This window comes from Oncorhynchus tshawytscha, linkage group LG30 (assembly GCF_018296145.1).
Source record: "Oncorhynchus tshawytscha isolate Ot180627B linkage group LG30, Otsh_v2.0, whole genome shotgun sequence".
In the NCBI taxonomy this organism is placed as follows: Eukaryota; Metazoa; Chordata; class Actinopteri; order Salmoniformes; family Salmonidae; genus Oncorhynchus; species Oncorhynchus tshawytscha.
This window is the reverse complement of record NC_056458.1, coordinates 45,836,310-45,854,567: the sequence shown is the minus strand read 5'-3', so window position 1 is coordinate 45,854,567 and position 18,258 is coordinate 45,836,310. Positions and strand designations below refer to the sequence as shown.

At 48.6% G+C, this 18,258-nt stretch overlaps 1 protein-coding gene across 1 annotated transcript in view; it reads right to left on the bottom strand.

The window, feature by feature from the left end:
- The window catches only part of LOC112229071 (peripheral-type benzodiazepine receptor-associated protein 1), a 257,664-nt gene that overhangs the window by 146,478 nt on the left and 92,928 nt on the right, over nt 1-18,258 (bottom strand). The window contains 2 exon segments of the mRNA XM_042309192.1: nt 2,280-3,017; nt 5,661-5,822. Of these exon segments, the coding sequence (XP_042165126.1) occupies nt 2,280-3,017; nt 5,661-5,822 (900 nt within the window).

Sequence of the window (18,258 nt, the reverse complement as noted above, 5' to 3'; positions counted from 1 at the left end):
AGTCTTTAAGGAAGGTGACTCTGGAGGAGGTGTCTTTAGAGGAAGTGACTCTGGAGGTGTCTTTACAGGAGGTGTCTTTATAGGACGTGACTCTCTACGGTCTTAATGAGCCTGCAACCAAAATGTGAATATTTCCTGATTTTTTTTATTGTACCTTTATTTAACTAGGCAAGTCAGTTAAGAACAAATTCTTATTTACAATGACGGCCTAGGAACTAGGAACAGTAACTGCCTGTTCAGGGGCAGAACGACAGATTTGTACCTTGTCAGCTCGGGGGTTTGAATTTGCAACCTTCCGGTTACTAGTCCAACGCTCTAACCACTAGGCTACCTAACCCCCTACACTCTAACCACTAGGCTACCTGCCGCCCCTACACTCTAACCACTAGGCTACCTGCCGCCCCTACACTCTAACCACTAGGCTACCTAACCCCCTACACTCTAACCACTAGGCTACCTACTGCCTCTACGCTCTAACCACTAGGCTACCCTGCCGCCCCTACACTCTAACCACTAGGCTACCTACTGCCTCTACACTCTAACCACTAGGCTACCTAATGCCTCTACACTCTAACCACTAGGCTACCCTGCCGCCCCTACACTCTAACCACTAGGCTACATAAGGCCACTAGGCTAACCACTAGGCTACATAGGCTACCTACCGCCCCTACACTCTAACCACTAGGCTACCTAACCCCCTACACTCTAACCACTAGGCTACCCTGCCGCCCCTGTGTGGTGTATAATGGTGTTACGTCTAGGTGTAGTGGAGTGAATGTGCGGGAAATAATCCTTTCGAAGAACTCTTTAGTCATCGGTGTTGCAGAGAGAGAGAGACCCGAGGAAGCATGTGACTTCTTCTGATCTGGCCCAAATTCAAGACAGGGAATCATCTCATTATGTCCTCTGGCAGTCAGGCAGATCACTGTAGTCAGCAAAGCACACATACCCATTATATAACAGCAGCTAATGCCAACGTAAACAGACACTAAGCCAAGAAAAAACCCCAGCGAACCAAATTCCAAATTAACAAATGCAAACGCACAGCACATAATCCTAACTGTCCTGCCTGACTGCAGGGCTACGATACTAAGGGCCCATCATACACCCATTCACCCCTTGTAGTGAAGACACATGACCCGGTCCGTGTCTGTCAGTTAGCTTCTCAAATTTGGCCCTAAACATGGTGCGTCACATCACTGCTTGCACGGCCTTTTGGGAAAGGCTACAGAACTTGCTGTACTCACTCCAGAGCAGCTGGATGGTTTAAAATCTCAACATCTGGACGGAGGAAAACTGGAGGCAAAATGTGGTGTTTGGGGATGAATAGCACTTAGATAGGCACTTAGATAGACAGCTGGTACTTCTAGGTTGTACATATTTCTGGGGCTTGTAGTAATGTTTTACATAAGATTCTAATGACTGACATAAGGTGGGAATATACCATTTGAAATCTAAAAAAAATAATTGGAAAATGTGGGCGTTTTCTATTGGTTACACTGCAACAGTGAAGCTCAATCAAGCACAGCTAAAGTATTTGAAATGATTTCAAATAGTTTTTGAACCCAGGTCTGTTGATTTGAGCTTGCCATCTAACAGCGCAACAGGATTTCAGTTCTTATACCTCAGTCTGATGTCGTGCACTTTATCATCAACAGGGGGCAGTGTTAGGACTTGGGCAGAGCAGCCTATGGCCGAGAGAGAGCCAGGGGTTAGTGTTGTAGCTGGGCAAAGCAGTCTATGGCTGAGAGAGAGCCAGGGGTTAGTGTTGTAGCTGGGCAGAGCAGTCTATGGCTGAGAGAGAACCAGGGGTTAGGTTTGTAGCTGGGCAGAGCAGTCTATGGCTGAGAGAGAGCCAGGGGTTAGTGTTGTAGCTGGGCAGAGCAGTCTATGGCCGAGAGAGAGCCAGGGGTTAGTGTTGTAGCTGGGCAGAGCAGTCTATGGCTGAGAGAGAACCAGGGGTTAGTGTTGTAGCTGGGCAGAGCAGTCTATGGCTGAGAGAGAACCAGGGGTTAGTGTTGTAGCTGGGCAGAGCAGTCTATGGCTGAGAGAGAGCCAGGGGTTAGTGTTGTAGCTGGGCAGAGCAGTCTATGGCTGAGAGAGAACCAGGGGTTAGGTTTGTAGCTGGGCAGAGCAGTCTATGGCTGAGAGAGAGCCAGGGGTTAGTGTTGTAGCTGGGCAGAGCAGCCTATGGCTGAGAGAGAGCCAGGGGTTAGTGTTGTAGCTGGGCAGAGCAGCCTATGGCTGAGAGAGAGGAAATAGATCCAATCCTTCCTTACCTTCTCCTCCCTTTCCTCCTTTGTTATGCAGGGCCTTCCGTGTCCGTTGTGTTTCCTGCCAGAGGGGTATTTACAGGAGGTGTCTTTACAAGAGGGGTCTTTACAGGAGGTGTCTTTACAGGATGCGTCTTTAAGGAAGGTGACTCTGGAGGAGTCTTTACAGGAGGTGTCTTTAGGGGAGGTGACTCTGGATGAGGTGTCTTTAGAGGAAGTGACTCTGGAGGTGTCTTTACAGGAGGTGTCTTTATAGGAGGTGACTCTGGAGGAGATGTCTTTAGGGGAGGTGACTCTGAAGGAGGTGTCTTTACAGGAGGTGTCTTTAGAGGATGTGACTCTGGAGGAGGTGTCTTTACAGGAGGTGTCTTTAGGCGAGGTGACTCTGGAGGAGGCGTCTTTACAGGAGTTGTCTTTAGAGGATGTGACTCTGGAGGAGGTGTCTTTACAGGAGGTGTCTTTAGAGGAGGTGACTCTGGAGGAGGTGTCTTTACAGGAGGTGTCTTTAGAGGAGGTGACTCTGGAGGAGGTGTCTTTACAGGAGGTGTCTTTAGGGGAGGTGACTCTGAAGGAGGTGTCTTCACAGGAGGTGTCTTTACAGGAAGTGTCTTTAGGGGAGATGACTCTGGAGGAGATGACTCTGGAGGAGGAGATTGACAGTTGCCTCTGGAGCCTCAGCACCTCCTTCTGGGACTCCCTTAGCAGCCTCTCAAACTCCACTACACCAGATGGGACTGGGGAGCCCTGCAACACACAGAGGTCAAAGATATTTCAACATACAAAAATATATATATTTGCCCCCTTTCTAATTTTCTCTATTTTTGCATATTTTTGACACTGAATGTTATCAGATCTTCAACCCAAAACCTAATATTGGATAAAGGGAACCGGAGTGAACAAATAACAATTACACCCTTATTTAATTTATTTCATGAACAAAGTTATGCAACATCCAATGCCCCTGTGTGAAAAAGTACTTGCACCCTTACACTCAATAACTGGTTGTGCCTCCTTCAGCTGCAATGACTCCAACCAGACACTTCCTGTAGTTGTTGATCAGTCTCTCACATCGCTGTGGAGCAATTTTGTCCCACTCTTCCTGTAGTTGTTGATCAGTCTCTCACTTCGCTGTGGAGGAATTTTGTCCCAGTCTTCCTGTAGTTGTTGATCAGTCTCTCAGTCTCTCACTTCGCTGTGGAGGAATTTTGTCCCACTCTTCCTGTAGTTGTTGATCAGTCTCTCACTTCGCTGTGGAGGAATTTTGTCCCAGTCTTCCTGTAGTTGTTGATCAGTCTCTCAGTCTCTCACTTTGCTGTGGAGGAATTTTGTCCCACTCTTCCTGTAGTTGTTGATCAGTCTCTCACTTCGCTGTGGAGGAATTTTGTCCCACTCTTCCTGTAGTTGTTGATCAGTCTCTCAGTCTCTCACTTTGCTGTGGAGGAATTTTGTCCCACTCTTCCTGTAGTTGTTGATCAGTCTCTCACTTCGCTGTGGAGGAATTTTGTCCCACTCTTCCTGTAGTTGTTGATCAGTCTCTCACTTCGCTGTGGAGGAATTTTGTCCCAGTCTTCCTGTAGTTGTTGATCAGTCTCTCACTTCGCTGTGGAGGAATTTTGTCCCAGTCTTCCTGTAGTTTTTGATCAGTCTCTCAGTCTCTCACTTCGCTGTGGAGGAATTTTGTCCCAGTCTTCCTGTAGTTGTTGATCAGTCTCTCAGTCTCTCACTTCGCTGTGGAGGAATTTTGTACTAGTCTTCCTGTAGTTGTTGATCAGTCTCTCACTTCGCTGTGGAGGAATTTTGTCCCAGTCTTCCTGTAGTTGTTGATCTGTCTCTCAGTCTCTCACTTCGCTGTGGAGGAATTTTGTCCCACTCTTCCTGTAGTTGTTGATCAGTCTCTCACTTCGCTGTGGAGGAATTTTGTCCCAGTCTTCCATGAAGAACTGTTTTAACTCAGCGACATTTGTGGGTTTTCAAACATGAACTGCTCGTTTAAAGTCCTGCCACAACATCTCAAATGGGATTAGGTCTGGACTTGGACTAGGCCATTCAAAAAATGTCAAATTTGTTGCTTTTTAGCCATTTTCACGTAGACTTGATTGTGTGTTTTGGATCATTATCTTGCTGCATGACCCAGCAGGGCTTCAGCTCACAGACAGATGGCCTGACATTATCCTGTAGAAGTGTCTGATACAGAGCATTCCTTCTATTTTAAGGCAAGTCGCCCAGGTCCTGAGGCAGCAAAGCATCCCCAAACCATCACACTCCCACCACCATGCTTGACCATTAGTATGAGGTTCTTACTGTGGAATGCACTGTTTGGTTTTCACCAGACATAATGGGACCCATGTCATCCAAAAAGTTGACTCAAATTTGCCACAAAAGCACCTGAAAGTACCTGGATGATCATCAAGACTCGTGAAACAATGTTCCATGGAGAGATGAGTCAGAAGTATAACTTTTTTTGACGACATGTTGATGAGCATAAGGGGGAAATACATTTTTTTCACACAGGGGCATTGGGTGTTGCATAACTTTGTTTCTGAAATAATTAATGTATTAAATTAAATAAGAATGTAATTGTTAGGTTATTTGTTCACTCGGGTTCTGGCGGGGAAGTGAGCTGGCAAATCCTAGATGCCATTGTCTGCCGTTGAGCCCTTGTGGAAAGGGAGGTTGTAAATGCCCATTTTAAAAAAAAATCTCTCTTTGACTGTCTGTGACTAAGATCTAATTTTCCTGGACTTAACATCTGCTTAGGAGTATTACCCCCACAACAACTGCTTGACAGGATAATATACATTACTGCTGGATAAAACGACCTATCATCAATTCAGTTCACCCTGGGATAATACTCCCAAGCAGATGTTAAGTCCAGGAAAATGAGATCTTAGTCGCAAACAGTCAAATAGAGAAATCATTTTAAAATAGTTATTTACAACCTCCCTCTTCTCACCACTGACATCTATCTACACTTGTGCATCAGTACAGCCCAGTCACCAGTTCAGGCTTAGAGAGAGGGTTTATCCTGCCCAGCAGAGGGCAGAACTGAGGCATTATAGACCTTTGATGAGGTTGGTGAATAGGACTGACTACAATGGATGATACAGTGATCCTTTAGTGGGCCTACTGCTCCTCTTAGATAATAGGGTTTCTTATTGAAATGTTCAGTGCTTTGGATGAGTTTGAGCACGAAGAGGAGCAGAACCACCAGTTATTGATTACATAATGAGTGACTAGTTATTTGACAGGCAAGGTTTTGTTTTAGAACAGGGAATATGGAACGGTCCGTCTGCAAAGTAGTCCATCTAAAACACAAACTCCAGGTTGCTATTGAAAGACCGTGTTCAGGGGATGAATTGGCTGCTGCTGGGATATGGTATTGTGTACCTTGGCTGTGCCCAAGCGCGTCTCCATCTCCCTACACTCCTGCTGCAGGGTGGCGATCTCCTTGTCCTTGGAGAGCAATGTGTCTGCGTGCTGCGCCAGGTCACGGGCTCGTTGACGGGCGAACGCCCGCTTGTACAGCTCCACCGGAGCTGGGGCATTCACCTAGACAGACGGGAAGGGTTAGAGGTTAAGGGTCAACACAAAGAAGGACTGTTCATCACAAATACCCCAGTTCTGACTGGTCGTGTTCTCATGTTATATAGTGGACTTATACCCCTTGACCCTTTCAGAAAGTATTATACATTGTAACCTGGCTATTCCCTGTAGGCAAGTCATTCAAGGTTCCAACTCTCAGTCACAAAAAAATTCAGAAATCCAAATTTTCAAAATAAAATGTTTTCCTCTAATATGGTACTATTAAAGGCCCAGTGAACTACTTTTGTGAAATATATACAGTACCAGTCAAAAGCTTGGACACACCTACTCATTCAAGTTTAAAAAAAAACTATTTTCTACATTGTAGAATCATAGTGAAGACATCAAAACTATGCAATAACACATATGGAATCATGTAGTAACCAACAAAGTGTTAAACAAATCAAAATATTTTTTAGATTTTTTAAAAGTAGCCACCCTTTGCCTTGATGACAGCTTTGCACACTCTTGGCATTCTCTCAAACAGCTTCATGAGTTAGCCACATGGAATGAATTTCAATTAACAGGTGTGCCTTGTTGAAAGTTAATTTGTGGAATTTCTTTCCTTCTTAATGTGTTTGAGCCAATCAGTCATGTTGTGACTAGGTAGGGGTGGTATACAGAAGATATCTCTATTTGGTAAAAGACCTAGTCCATATTATGGCAAGAACAGCTCAAATAAGCTAAGAGAAATGACAGTCCATCGTTACTTTAAGACAAGAAGGTCAGTCAATCTGTAAAATTTCAAGAATTTCTAAAGTTTCTTCAAGTGAAGTTGCAAAAACCTGCAAGCACTATGATGAAACTGGCTCTCATGAGGACCACCACAGGAAATGAAGACCCAGAGTTACTTCTGCTGCAGAAGATAAGTTCATTAGAGTTACTAACCTCAGAAATTGCAGGCAAAATAAATGCCAAATAAGAGTTAAAGTAACAGACACATCTCAACATCAACTGTTCAGAGGAGACTGCGTGAATCAGGCCTTCGTGGTTGAATTGCTGCAAAGACTATAATTTGTTTTTCAACAGGACAATGACTCAAAACACTCTTTTAGGCTGTGTAAGGGCTATTTGACCAAGAAAGAAGTGATGGAGTGCTGCATCAGATGACCTGGCCTTCACAATCACCCAACCTCAACCTAATTGAGATGGTTTGAGATATGTCGGACAGCAGAGTGAAGGAAAAGCATCAAAAAAGTGCTCAGCATATGTGGGAACTTCTTCAAGACTGTTGGAAAAGCATTCCAGGTAATGCTGGTTGAGGGAATGCCAAGAGTGTGCAAAGCTGTCAAGGCAAATTGTGGCAACTTTGAAGAATCTCAAATATAAAATACATTTTTATTTGTTTAACACTTTTTTGGTTACTACATGAGTCCATATGTGTTATTTAATAGTTTTGATGTATTCACTATTATTCTACAATTTAAAATAAATAAATAGTAAAAATGAAGAATAACCCTTGAATGAGTGTCCAAACTTTTGACTGGTACTAATATATATATATATATACAAACATACAGTGGGGCAAAAAAGTATTTAGTCAGCCACCAATTGTGCAAGTTCTCCCACTTAAAAAATGAGAGGCGTTTGACCTCTGTCATTGCCAACAAAGGGTAAATAACAAAGTATTGAGATAAACTTTTGTTATTGACCAAATACTTATTTTCCACCATAATTTGCAAATAAATTCATTAAAAAATCCTACAATGTGATTTTCTGGATTTTTTTTCAAATTTTGTCTGTCATAGTTGAAGTGTACCTTTGATGAAAATTACAGGCCTCTCTCATCTTTTTAAGTGGGAGATCTTGCACAGTTGGTGGCTGACTAAATACTTTTTTTGCTCCACTGTGTGTGTGTGTATATATATATATATATATACACACACATATATATTTTAGGGGGTTTTAGGGGGTGCTTCAGCACCCCGACTTCTGGTGGCTATGTCTCCGGGGACAAATTAGCTAGCAACAGAAAGCTAGCTAAATATCCATGAATGTTTCATGTGTTTCGACCTGTCCTCAAATGAAGATTGTTGGTTTTGGTGTTTGAACCTGTTGTACCATGAACGTGTCTGATGGAGATAGAGAAAAATCAACATCAATGCAGACGTGCGTTGTGGAGACGGAGAGCTCGGCACGTAACTGTCATTTCAAAGTGTTTTAATTAAATATCAAAGACAGTCTATAAATAACATTTAGGTCAGCCCTGTTCAAAAGTCAAGTCTTTTGCTTCTCATTTGATGGCTGAGGCTTTACTATTGATTGTGCTGTGCTGCTCTAGGAAAAGGAGAAAGGGGTGGGAGAAGAGAGATAAGGGGAGAAAGAATGAGGGAGGGTGAGAGAGCGAGAGAGAGCGAGAGGGAGGTTGAGAGGAAGAAAGAGAAAGAGGGCTAGAGAGAGGGAGGTTGAGAGGGAGAAAGAGAGAGGGCTAGAGAGAGGTAGGTTGAGAGGGAGAAAGAGGGCTATAGAGAGGGAGGTTGAGAGGGAGAAAGAGGGCTAGAGAGAGGGGGTTGAGAGGGAGAAAGAGAGAGGGCTAGAGAGAGGGGGTTGAGAGGGAGAAAGAGAGAGGGCTAGAGAGAGGGGGTTGAGAGGGAGAAAGAGAGAGGGCTAGAGAGAGGGAGGTTGAGAGGGAAAGAAAGAGGGCTATAGAGAGGGAGGTTGAGAGGGAGAAAGAGAGAGGGCTATAGAGAGGGAGGTTGAGAGGGAGAAAGAGAGAGGGCTATAGAGAGGGAGGTTGAGAGGGAGAAAGAGAGAGGGCTATAGAGAGGGAGGTTGAGAGGGAGAAAGAGGGGGCTATAGAGAGGGAGGTTGAGAGGGAGAAAGAGGGCTAGAGAGAGGGGGTTGAGAGGGAGAAAGAGAGAGGCCTAGAGAGAGGGGGTTGAGAGGGAGAAAGAGAGAGGGCTAGAGAGAGGGAGGTTGAGAGGGAGAAAGAGAGAGGGCTAGAGAGAGGGAGGTTGAGAGGGAGAAAGAGAGAGGGCTAGAGAGAGGGAGGTTAAGAGGGAGAAAGAGAGCTAGAGAGAGGGAGGTTGAGAGGGAGAAAGAGAGAGGGCTAGAGAGAGGTAGGTTGAGAGGGAGAAAGAGAGAGGGCTAGAGAGAGGGAGGTTGAGAGGGAGAAAGAGAGAGGGCTAGAGAGAGGTAGGTTGAGAGGGAGAAAGAGAGAGGGCTAGAGAGAGGGAGGTTAAGAGGGAGAAAGAGAGCTAGAGAGAGGGAGGTTGAGAGGGAGAAAGAGAGAGGGCTAGAGAGAGGGAGGTTAAGAGGGAGAAAGAGAGCTAGAGAGAGGGAGGTTGAGAGGGAGAAAGAGAGAGGGCTAGAGAGAGGGCTAGAGAGAGGGAGGTTGAGAGGGAGAAAGAGAGAGGGCTAGAGAGAGGTAGGTTGAGAGGGAGAAAGAGAGAGGGCTAGAGAGAGGTAGGTTGAGAGGGAGAAAGAGAGTGGGCTAGAGAGAGGGCTAGAGAGAGGTAGGTTGAGAGGGAGAAAGAAAGAGGGCGAGAGAGAGGGAGGTTGAGAGGGAGAAAGAGAGAGGGCTAGAGAGAGGGAGGTTGAGAGGGAGAAAGAGAGAGGGCTAGAGAGAGGGAGGTTGAGAGGGAGAAAGAGAAAGAGGGCGAGAGAGAGGGAGAAAGAGAGGGAGAAAGAGAAAGAGGGCGAGAGAGAGGGAGGTTGAGAGGGAGAAAGAGAGAGGGCTAGAGAGAGGTAGGTTGAGAGGGAGAAAGAGAGAGGTAGGTTGAGAGGGAGAAAGAGAAAGAGGGCGAGAGAGAGGGAGGTTGAGAGGGGGAAAGAGAAAGAGGGCTATAGAGAGGGAGAAAGAGAAAGAGGGCTAGAGAGAGGGAGGGGGTATTTCTCAGGCTGGTGAACAGGTCCTGTGTGGAATACTGAGGCAGCCAATGGGCTGGTGGCTGGCCTGGTGGCCTGGATAGAGACAGGAGGTTGTACTAATTAGCCCAGGCCTGGTGGAGGGAGGGGGAAGGGAGTGGCTGATTAGCCCAGGCCTGGGGGAGGGGGAAGGGAGTGGCTGATTAGCCCAGACCTGGGGGAGCGAGTGGCTGATTAGCCCAGACCTGGGGGAGCGAGAGGCTGATTAGCCCAGACCTGGGAGAGGGGAAGGGAGTGGTTGATTAGCCCAGGCCTGGGGGAGGGGGAAGGGAGTGGTTGAGCCCAGGCCTGGGGGAGGGAGGGGAAGGGAGTGGCTGATTAGCCCAGACCTGGTGGAGGGGAGGGAGGGGAAGGGAGAGGCTGATTAGCCCAGACCTGGTGGAGGGGAGGGAGGGGAAGGGAGAGGCTGATTAGCCCAGACCTGGTGGAGGGGAGGAGGGAAGGGAGAGGCTCATTAGCCCAGACGTGGGGGAGTGAGAGGCTGATTAGCCCAGACCTGGTGGAGGGGAGGGAGGGGAAGGGAGAGGCTGATTAGCCCAGCCTGGTGGAGGGGAGGGACGGGAAGGGAGAGGCTGATTAGCCCAGACCTGGGGGAGCGAGAGGCTGATTAGCCCATACCTGGTGGAGGGAGGGAGGGAGTGGCTGATTAGCCCAGACCTGGGGGAGCGAGAGGCTGATTAGCCCAGACCTGGGGGAGCGAGAGGCTGATTAGCCAAGACCTGGGGAGGGAGAGGCTGATTAGCCCAGACCTGGGGGAGGGAGAGGCTGCTGATTAGCCCAGACCTCGGGGAGGGAGAGGCTGATTAGCCCAGACCTGGGGGAGCGAGAGGCTGATTAGCCCAGACCTGGGGAGCGAGAGGCTGATTAGCCCAGACCTGGGGGAGCGAGAGGCTGATTAGCCCAGACCTGGGGGAGCGAGAGGCTGATTAGCCCAGACCTGGGGAGCGAGAGGCTGATTAGCCCAGACCTGGGGAGCGAGAGGCTGATTAGCCCAGACCTGGGGAGGGAGAGGCTGATTAGCCCAGACCTGGGGGAGCGAGAGGCTGATTAGCCCAGACCTGGGGGAGCGAGAGGCTGATTAGCCCAGACCTGGGGAGCGAGAGGCTGATTAGCCCAGACCTGGGGAGCGAGAGGCTGATTAGCCCAGACCTGGGGGAGAGAGAGGCTGATTAGCCCAGACCTGGGGGAGCGAGAGGCTGATTAGCCCAGACCTGGGGGAGCGAGAGGCTGATTAGCCCAGACCTGGGGGAGGGAGAGGCTGATTAGCCCAGACCTGGGGGAGGGAGAGGCTGATTAGCCCAGACCTGGGGGAGCGAGAGGCTGATTAGCCCAGACCTGGGGAGCGAGAGGCTGATTAGCCCAGACCTGGGGGAGCGAGAGGCTGATTAGCCCAGACCTGGGGGAGGGAGAGGCTGATTAGCCCAGACCTGGGGGATGGAGAGGCTGATTAGCCCAGACCTGGGGGAGGGAGAGGCTGATTAGCCCAGACCTGGGGGAGGAGAGGCTGATTAGCCCAGACCTGGGGGAGGGAGAGACTGATTAGCCCAGACCTGGGGGAGGGAGAGGCTGATTAGCCCAGACCTGGGGGAGGGAGAGGCTGATTAGCCCAGACCTGGGGGAGGGAGAGGCTGATTAGCCCAGACCTGGGGGAGGGAGAGGCTGATTAGCCCAGACCTGGGGGAGGGAGAGGCTGATTAGCCCAGACCTGGGGGAGAGAGAGGCTGATTAGCCCAGACCTGGGGGAGGGAGAGGCTGATTAGCCCAGACCTGGGGGAGGGAGAGGCTGATTAGCCCAGACCTGGGGGAGGGAGAGACTGATTAGCCCAGACCTGGGGGAGGGAGAGGCTGACTAGCCCAGACCTGGGGGAGGGAGAGGCTGATTAGCCCAGACCTGGGGGAGGGAGAGGCTGATTAGCCCAGACCTGGGGGAGGGAGAGGCTGATTAGCCCAGACCTGGGGGAGGGAGAGGCTGATTAGCCCAGACCTGGGGGAGGGAGAGGCTGATTAGCCCAGACCTGGGGAGGGAGAGACTGATTAGCCCAGACCTGGGGGAGGGAGTGGCTGATTAGCCCAGACCTGGGGAGCGAGAGGCTGATTAGCCCAGACCTGGGGAGCGAGAGGCTGATTAGCCCAGACCTGGGGGAGCGAGAGGCTGATTAGCCCAGACCTGGGGGAGGGAGAGGCTGATTAGCCCAGACCTGGGGGAGCGAGAGGCTGATTAGCCCAGACCTGGGGGAGGGAGAGGCTGATTAGCCCAGACCTGGGGAGCGAGAGGCTGATTAGCCCAGACCTGGGGGAGGGAGAGGCTGATTAGCCCAGACCTGGGGAGGGAGAGGCTGATTAGCCCAGACCTGGGGGAGGGAGAGGCTGATTAGCCCAGACCTGGGGGAGGGAGAGGCTGATTAGCCCAGACCTGGGGGAGGGAGAGACTGATTAGCCCAGACCTGGGGGAGGGAGAGGCTGATTAGCCCAGACCTGGGGGAGCGAGAGGCTGATTAGCCCAGACCTGGGGGAGCGAGAGGCTGATTAGCCCAGACCTGGGGGAGCGAGAGGCTGATTAGCCCAGACCTGGGGGAGCGAGAGGCTGATTAGCCCAGACCTGGGGGAGCGAGAGGCTGATTAGCCCAGACCTGGGGGAGAGGGCTGATTAGCCCAGACCTGGGGGAGCGAGAGGCTGATTAGCCCAGACCTGGGGGAGGGAGAGGCTGATTAGCCCAGACCTGGGGAGGGAGAGGCTGATTAGCCCAGACCTGGGGGAGCGAGAGGCTGATTAGCCCAGACCTGGAGGAGCGAGAGGCTGATTAGCCCAGACCTGGGGGAGCGAGAGGCTGATTAGCCCAGACCTGGGGGAGGGAGAGGCTGATTAGCCCAGACCTGGGGGATGGAGAGGCTGATTAGCCCAGACCTGGGGGAGGAGAGGCTGATTAGCCCAGACCTGGGGGAGGGAGAGGCTGATTAGCCCAGACCTGGGGGAGGGAGAGACTGATTAGCCCAGACCTGGGGGAGGGAGAGGCTGATTAGCCCAGACCTGGGGGAGGGAGAGGCTGATTAGCCCAGACCTGGGGGAGGGAGAGGCTGATTAGCCCAGACCTGGGGGAGGGAGAGGCTGATTAGCCCAGACCTGGGGGAGGGAGAGGCTGATTAGCCCAGACCTGGGGGAGGGAGAGGCTGATTAGCCCAGACCTGGGGGAGGGAGAGGCTGATTAGCCCAGACCTGGGGGAGGGAGAGGCTGATTAGCCCAGAGAGTTGACCCGTAGAGTTGAATGCTGCTTCCACAAGGTAAAGCCTACTACGTATTTAACCTTTTCCCTTTAAGAACATTACAATCTAAAGAGGAGCAGAGAATTTGACAATCTTATAATTGGCTACTGCTATAATACCTAAACTATCCACCGGGACAGCAATGCCACAACACATTTCATTCTTCTTCATAACCAATTACAATGACTCCATTTACTGTTTAGGGGCACTAGTATTCTCAAACAATGACTGCAATTCATCACTCAGTGAACCATTCAGTGCTGCTCATTACAGTGATTTGATTTGGATGTTGCCACTTGTTAAGGAGTCAGGTCCTCTGGTGAAGGCCAAGACAGTAAGCTTGAATAAAAACAGTGACACTAGCAGGAACAGTGTTTATCTTTTCTTTCAAGCAGTCACGGCCTTCCGTCATTGGTGCAGAGCTGGGTTCTTCAAGCAGTCACGGCCTTCCATCATTGGTGCAGAGCTGGGTTCTTCAAGCAGTCACGGCCTTCCGTCATTGGTGCAGAGCTGGGTTCTTCAAGCAGTCATGGCCTTCCATCATTGGTGCAGAGCTGGGTTCTTCAAGCAGTCACGGCCTTCCGTCATTGGTGCAGAGCTGGGTTCTTCAAGCAGTCACGGCCTTCCGTCATTGGTGCAGAGCTGGGTTCTTCAAGCAGTCACGGCCTTCCATCTTTGGTGCAGAGCTGGGTTCTTCAAGCAGTCACGGCCTTCCGTCATTGGTGCAGAGCTGGGTTCTTCAAGCAGTCATGGCCTTCCATCATTGGTGCAGACCTGGGTTCTTCAAGCAGTCACGGCCTTCCGTCATTGGTGCAGAGCTGGGTTCTTCAAGCAGTCACGGCCTTCCGTCATTGGTGCAGAGCTGGGTTCTTCAAGCAGTCACGGCCTTCCGTCATTGGTGCAGAGCTGGGTTCTTCAAGCAGTCACGGCCTTCCATCATTGGTGCAGAGCTGGGTTCTTCAAGCAGTCATGGCCTTCCGTCATTGGTGCAGAGCTGGGTTCTTCAAGCAGTCACGGCCTTCCGTCATTGGTGCAGAGCTGGGTTCTTCAAGCAGTCACGGCCTTCCGTCATTGGTGCAGAGCTGCGGCAAGCAGAGCCTGTATTGTTTTCTTTGACCGTTTCTATGAGCCTTCCTGATGCAGGGTTTGCACTTTTGGAACTATTCCATTGGTTCAAATGTGCCAGGCAACTCAATCAAGCATAGCTCAAAGTGTTTGAAAGAAAACTACTACTACTTGAGCCCAAGTCTGCAGAGCAGTGAGAACTGTGAAGAGGTTAACACTTGCTAGCGGGACACCCGTCGACAACATCCGGTGAAATTGGACGCAATTCAAATAAATAATCATAATATTAAACATTTTATGAACATACAAGTATCTTATATCGGTTAAAAGCTTAAATTTGGGTAACTCTAACTGCATTGTATGGCTTACAATATGCTTTACATCAAAAGCATACCATCTGATTGTTTGAGGACGGCGCCCCACATCAACATATTTTTCAACCAGCACAGGCTCCATAAAATCAAATAGCGATTAAATAATCACTTACTTTTTGAAAATCTTCCTCTGTTTGCAATCCCAAGGGTCCCAGCTACAACATGAATGGTCGTTTAGTTGGATAAAATCCTTTTTTATATCCCAAAAAGTCAGTTTAGTTGGTGCCATCGATTTCAGTAATCCACTCATTCAACATGCAGACAAAGGAGTCCAAAAAGCTACCGCTTAAACTTTGTTCAAACAAGGTTTCTATTTAATCGTCAGGTACCCTAAAATGTAGATAAACTATAATATTTCATAAAGAAGTATGTTCAATAGAAAAGTTAAATTAACGTGTCCTCTTCCTCGTGCGCCGACAGACTGATTTTCCACTGTGACTCTTTGTACCAAAACTCCAAATTCTTCCTCGTTTTGGAAGAAACACGCCTGAAACCTTGAACGAAGACTGTTGACACCTAGTGGAAGCCATAGAAATTGCAATCTGGAAGCTGGAATTGCATAGGACCCATAGCTTTCCATTATAAGAGCCTGGGACCTCAAAAGAAAATATTCTGGGGTGTTTTTTCTTTGGATTTTCTCCTTCCATATCAATTGTGTTATAGTCTCATACATTATTTTAACATTTCTACACACTTCAAAGTGTTTTCTACCCAATGATACTAATTATAGTCAATCACGGACTACAGGAAGAAACCCAGCCCAGTCACGGACCAGGATGTCTTGCTCCCAGGCAGACTAAATAACTTTTTTGCCCGCTTTGAGGACAATACAGTGCCACTGACACGGCCTGCAACGGAAACATGCGGTCTCTCCTTCACTGCAGCCGAAGTGAGTAAGACATTTAAACGTGTTAACCCTCGCAAGGCTGCAGGCCCAGACGGCATCCCCAGCCGCGCCCTCAGAGCATGCGCAGACCAGCTGGCCGGTGTGTTTACGGACATATTCAATCAATCCCTATACCAATCTGCTGTTCCCACATGCTTCAAGAGGGCCACCATTGTTCCTGTTCCCAAGAAAGCTAAGGTAACTGAGCTAAACGACTACCGCCCCGTAGCACTCACATCCGTCATCATGAAGTGCTTTGAGAGACTAGTCAAGGACCATATCACCTCCACCCTACCTGACACCCTTGACCCACTCCAATTTGCTTACCGCCCAAATAGGTCCACAGACGATGCAATCTCAACCACACTGCACACTGCCCTAACCCATCTGGACAAGAGGAATACCTATGTGAAAATGCTGTTCATCGACTACAGCTCGGCATTCAACACCATAGTACCCTCCAAGCTGTTTATCAAGCAGACCCTGGGTCTCGACCCCGCCCTGTGCAACTGGGTACTGGACTTCCTGACGGGCCGCCCCAGGTGGTGAGGGTAGGCAACAACATCTCCTCCCCGCTGATCCTCAACACTGGGGCCCCACAAGGGTGCGTTCTGAGCCCTCTCCTGTACTCCCTGTTCACCCACGACTGCGTGGCCATGCACGCCCAACTCAATCATCAAGTTTGCGGACGACACAACAGTGGTAGGCTTGATTACCAACAATGACGAGACGGCCTACAGGGAGGAGGTGAGGGCCCTCGGAGTGTGGTGTCAGGAAAATAACCTCACACTCAACGTCAACAAAACTAAGGAGATGATTGTGGACTTCAGGAAACAGCAGAGGGAACACCCCCCATCCAATCGATGGAACAGTAGTGGAGAGGGTAGCAAGTTTTAAGTTCCTCGGCATACATCACAGACAAACTGAATTGGTCCACTCACACAGACAGCATCGTGAGGAAGGCGCAGCAGCGCCTCTTCAACCTCAGGAGGCTGAAGAAATTCGGCTTGTCACCAAAAGCACTCACAAACTTCTACAGATGCACAATCGAGAGCATCCTGGCGGGCTGTATCACCGCCTGGTATGGCAACTGCACCGCCCTCAACCGTAAGGCTCTCCAGAGGGTAGTGAGGTCTGCACAACGCATCACCGGGGCAAACTACCTGCCCTCCAGGACACCTACACCACCCGATGCTACAGGAAGGCCATAAAGATCATCAAGGACATCAACCACCCGAGCCACTGCCTGTTCACCCCGCTGCCATCCAGAAGGCGAGGTCAGTACAGGTGCATCAAAGCTGGGACCGAGAGACTGAAAAACAGCTTCTATCTCAAGGCCATCAGACTGTTAAACAGCCACCACTAACATTGAGTGGCTACTGCCAACACACTGACAATGACACTGACTCAACTCCAGCCACTTTAATAATGGGAATTGATGGGAAATGATGTAAATATATCACTAGCCACTTTAAACAATGCTACCTTATATAATGTTACTTACCCTACATTGTTCATCTCATATGCATACGTATATACTGTACTCTATATCATCGACTGCATCCTTATGTAATACATGTATCACTAGCCACTTTAACTATGCCACTTGGTTTACATACTTATCTCATATGTATATACTGTACTCGATATCATCTACTGTATCTTGCCTATGCTGCTCTGTACCATCACTCATTCATATATCCTTATGTACATATTCTTTATCCCCTTACACTGTGTATGACAGTAGTTTTTTTTTTGGAATTGTTAGTTAGATTACTTGCTCATTATTACTGCATTGTCGGAACTAGAAGCACAAGCATTTCGCTACACTCGCATTAACATCTGCTAACCATGTGTATGTGACAAATAAAATTTGATTTGATTTGATTTGATTTTATATACATATCCTGGCTTCTGGGCCTGAGTAACAGGCAGTTTACTTTGGGCACGTCAGTCAGGTGGAAATTCTGAAATTCTGATTTCTGAAAAAGAGGACCCTTGCCTAGTTAAATTAAGGTAAAAGAAAATAAATTACATTTACAGATACCTGAAACTGGTACACGCGGCCTATTGCCGTTTACAGATATATCTAGTGCCTTACTGCAAGGCTTAGAGAACAAATTCTTATTTACAATGACAGCCTAGGAACAGTGGGTTAACGACAGATGTTTACCTTGTCAGCTCGGGGTAACAGGCAGTGTGTACCCGTTTGAGGTATCTGTAAACAGGGATAGGCGTCTCTGTATATACCACTGAGGTATGGTCTAGACTATATGTGTACAGAGTAAGGCACTAGAGTCTAGACCAGTGGTTGCCAACCAGTCAATAGCGATATTTCTGTAGAAAAGCCAAGAAACGATAAAGACTTGCGCTCCTTTTTTAAAATCGTGTTGAGCTGTTGACGGTAGATGCACTTTATTCAAAAGTCCTGCGCACCGAGTAAGCAAAGTGTTCCTATGAGACAAACTCACGCCTACCCGTGGACCTGCAAATCTGTGACTAAATCGAGTGAACCTACTGTTCTGTCCAATCGGATAGCTCAAATCACCGTGTCTACTGCGCTTCCATGACCCTGGCTGCAGACAAGTTTAATAGGCTACTAGCCTGCGTAAGATTTAATCACTTTTAAAACCATGACCACAGAGAGACTGATGACGAACACAGAAAAGAGCTGCTGTTTTTATGAGTGAGTTCATGTTTAAGTTTATATTCAGCACTGTCATTGTTTTTATTCAACGATATTACAAAACAAGCTTCTCCGTACTTCCGCTCGGGCTGCAGCTGCAATGAATGAGTAGCCAAGTATCGATAGCCCTGCGTTTCATTATTATTAGCAGCTCGTCGTGTTGATTTTAATATTAAGGAATATTTAACTTCCTCTGGTCATAGGAACAACATGAATTTGTACATGAGGCAGATGCGGTGCCGCTTGAGTTTCGGCATCAGGTG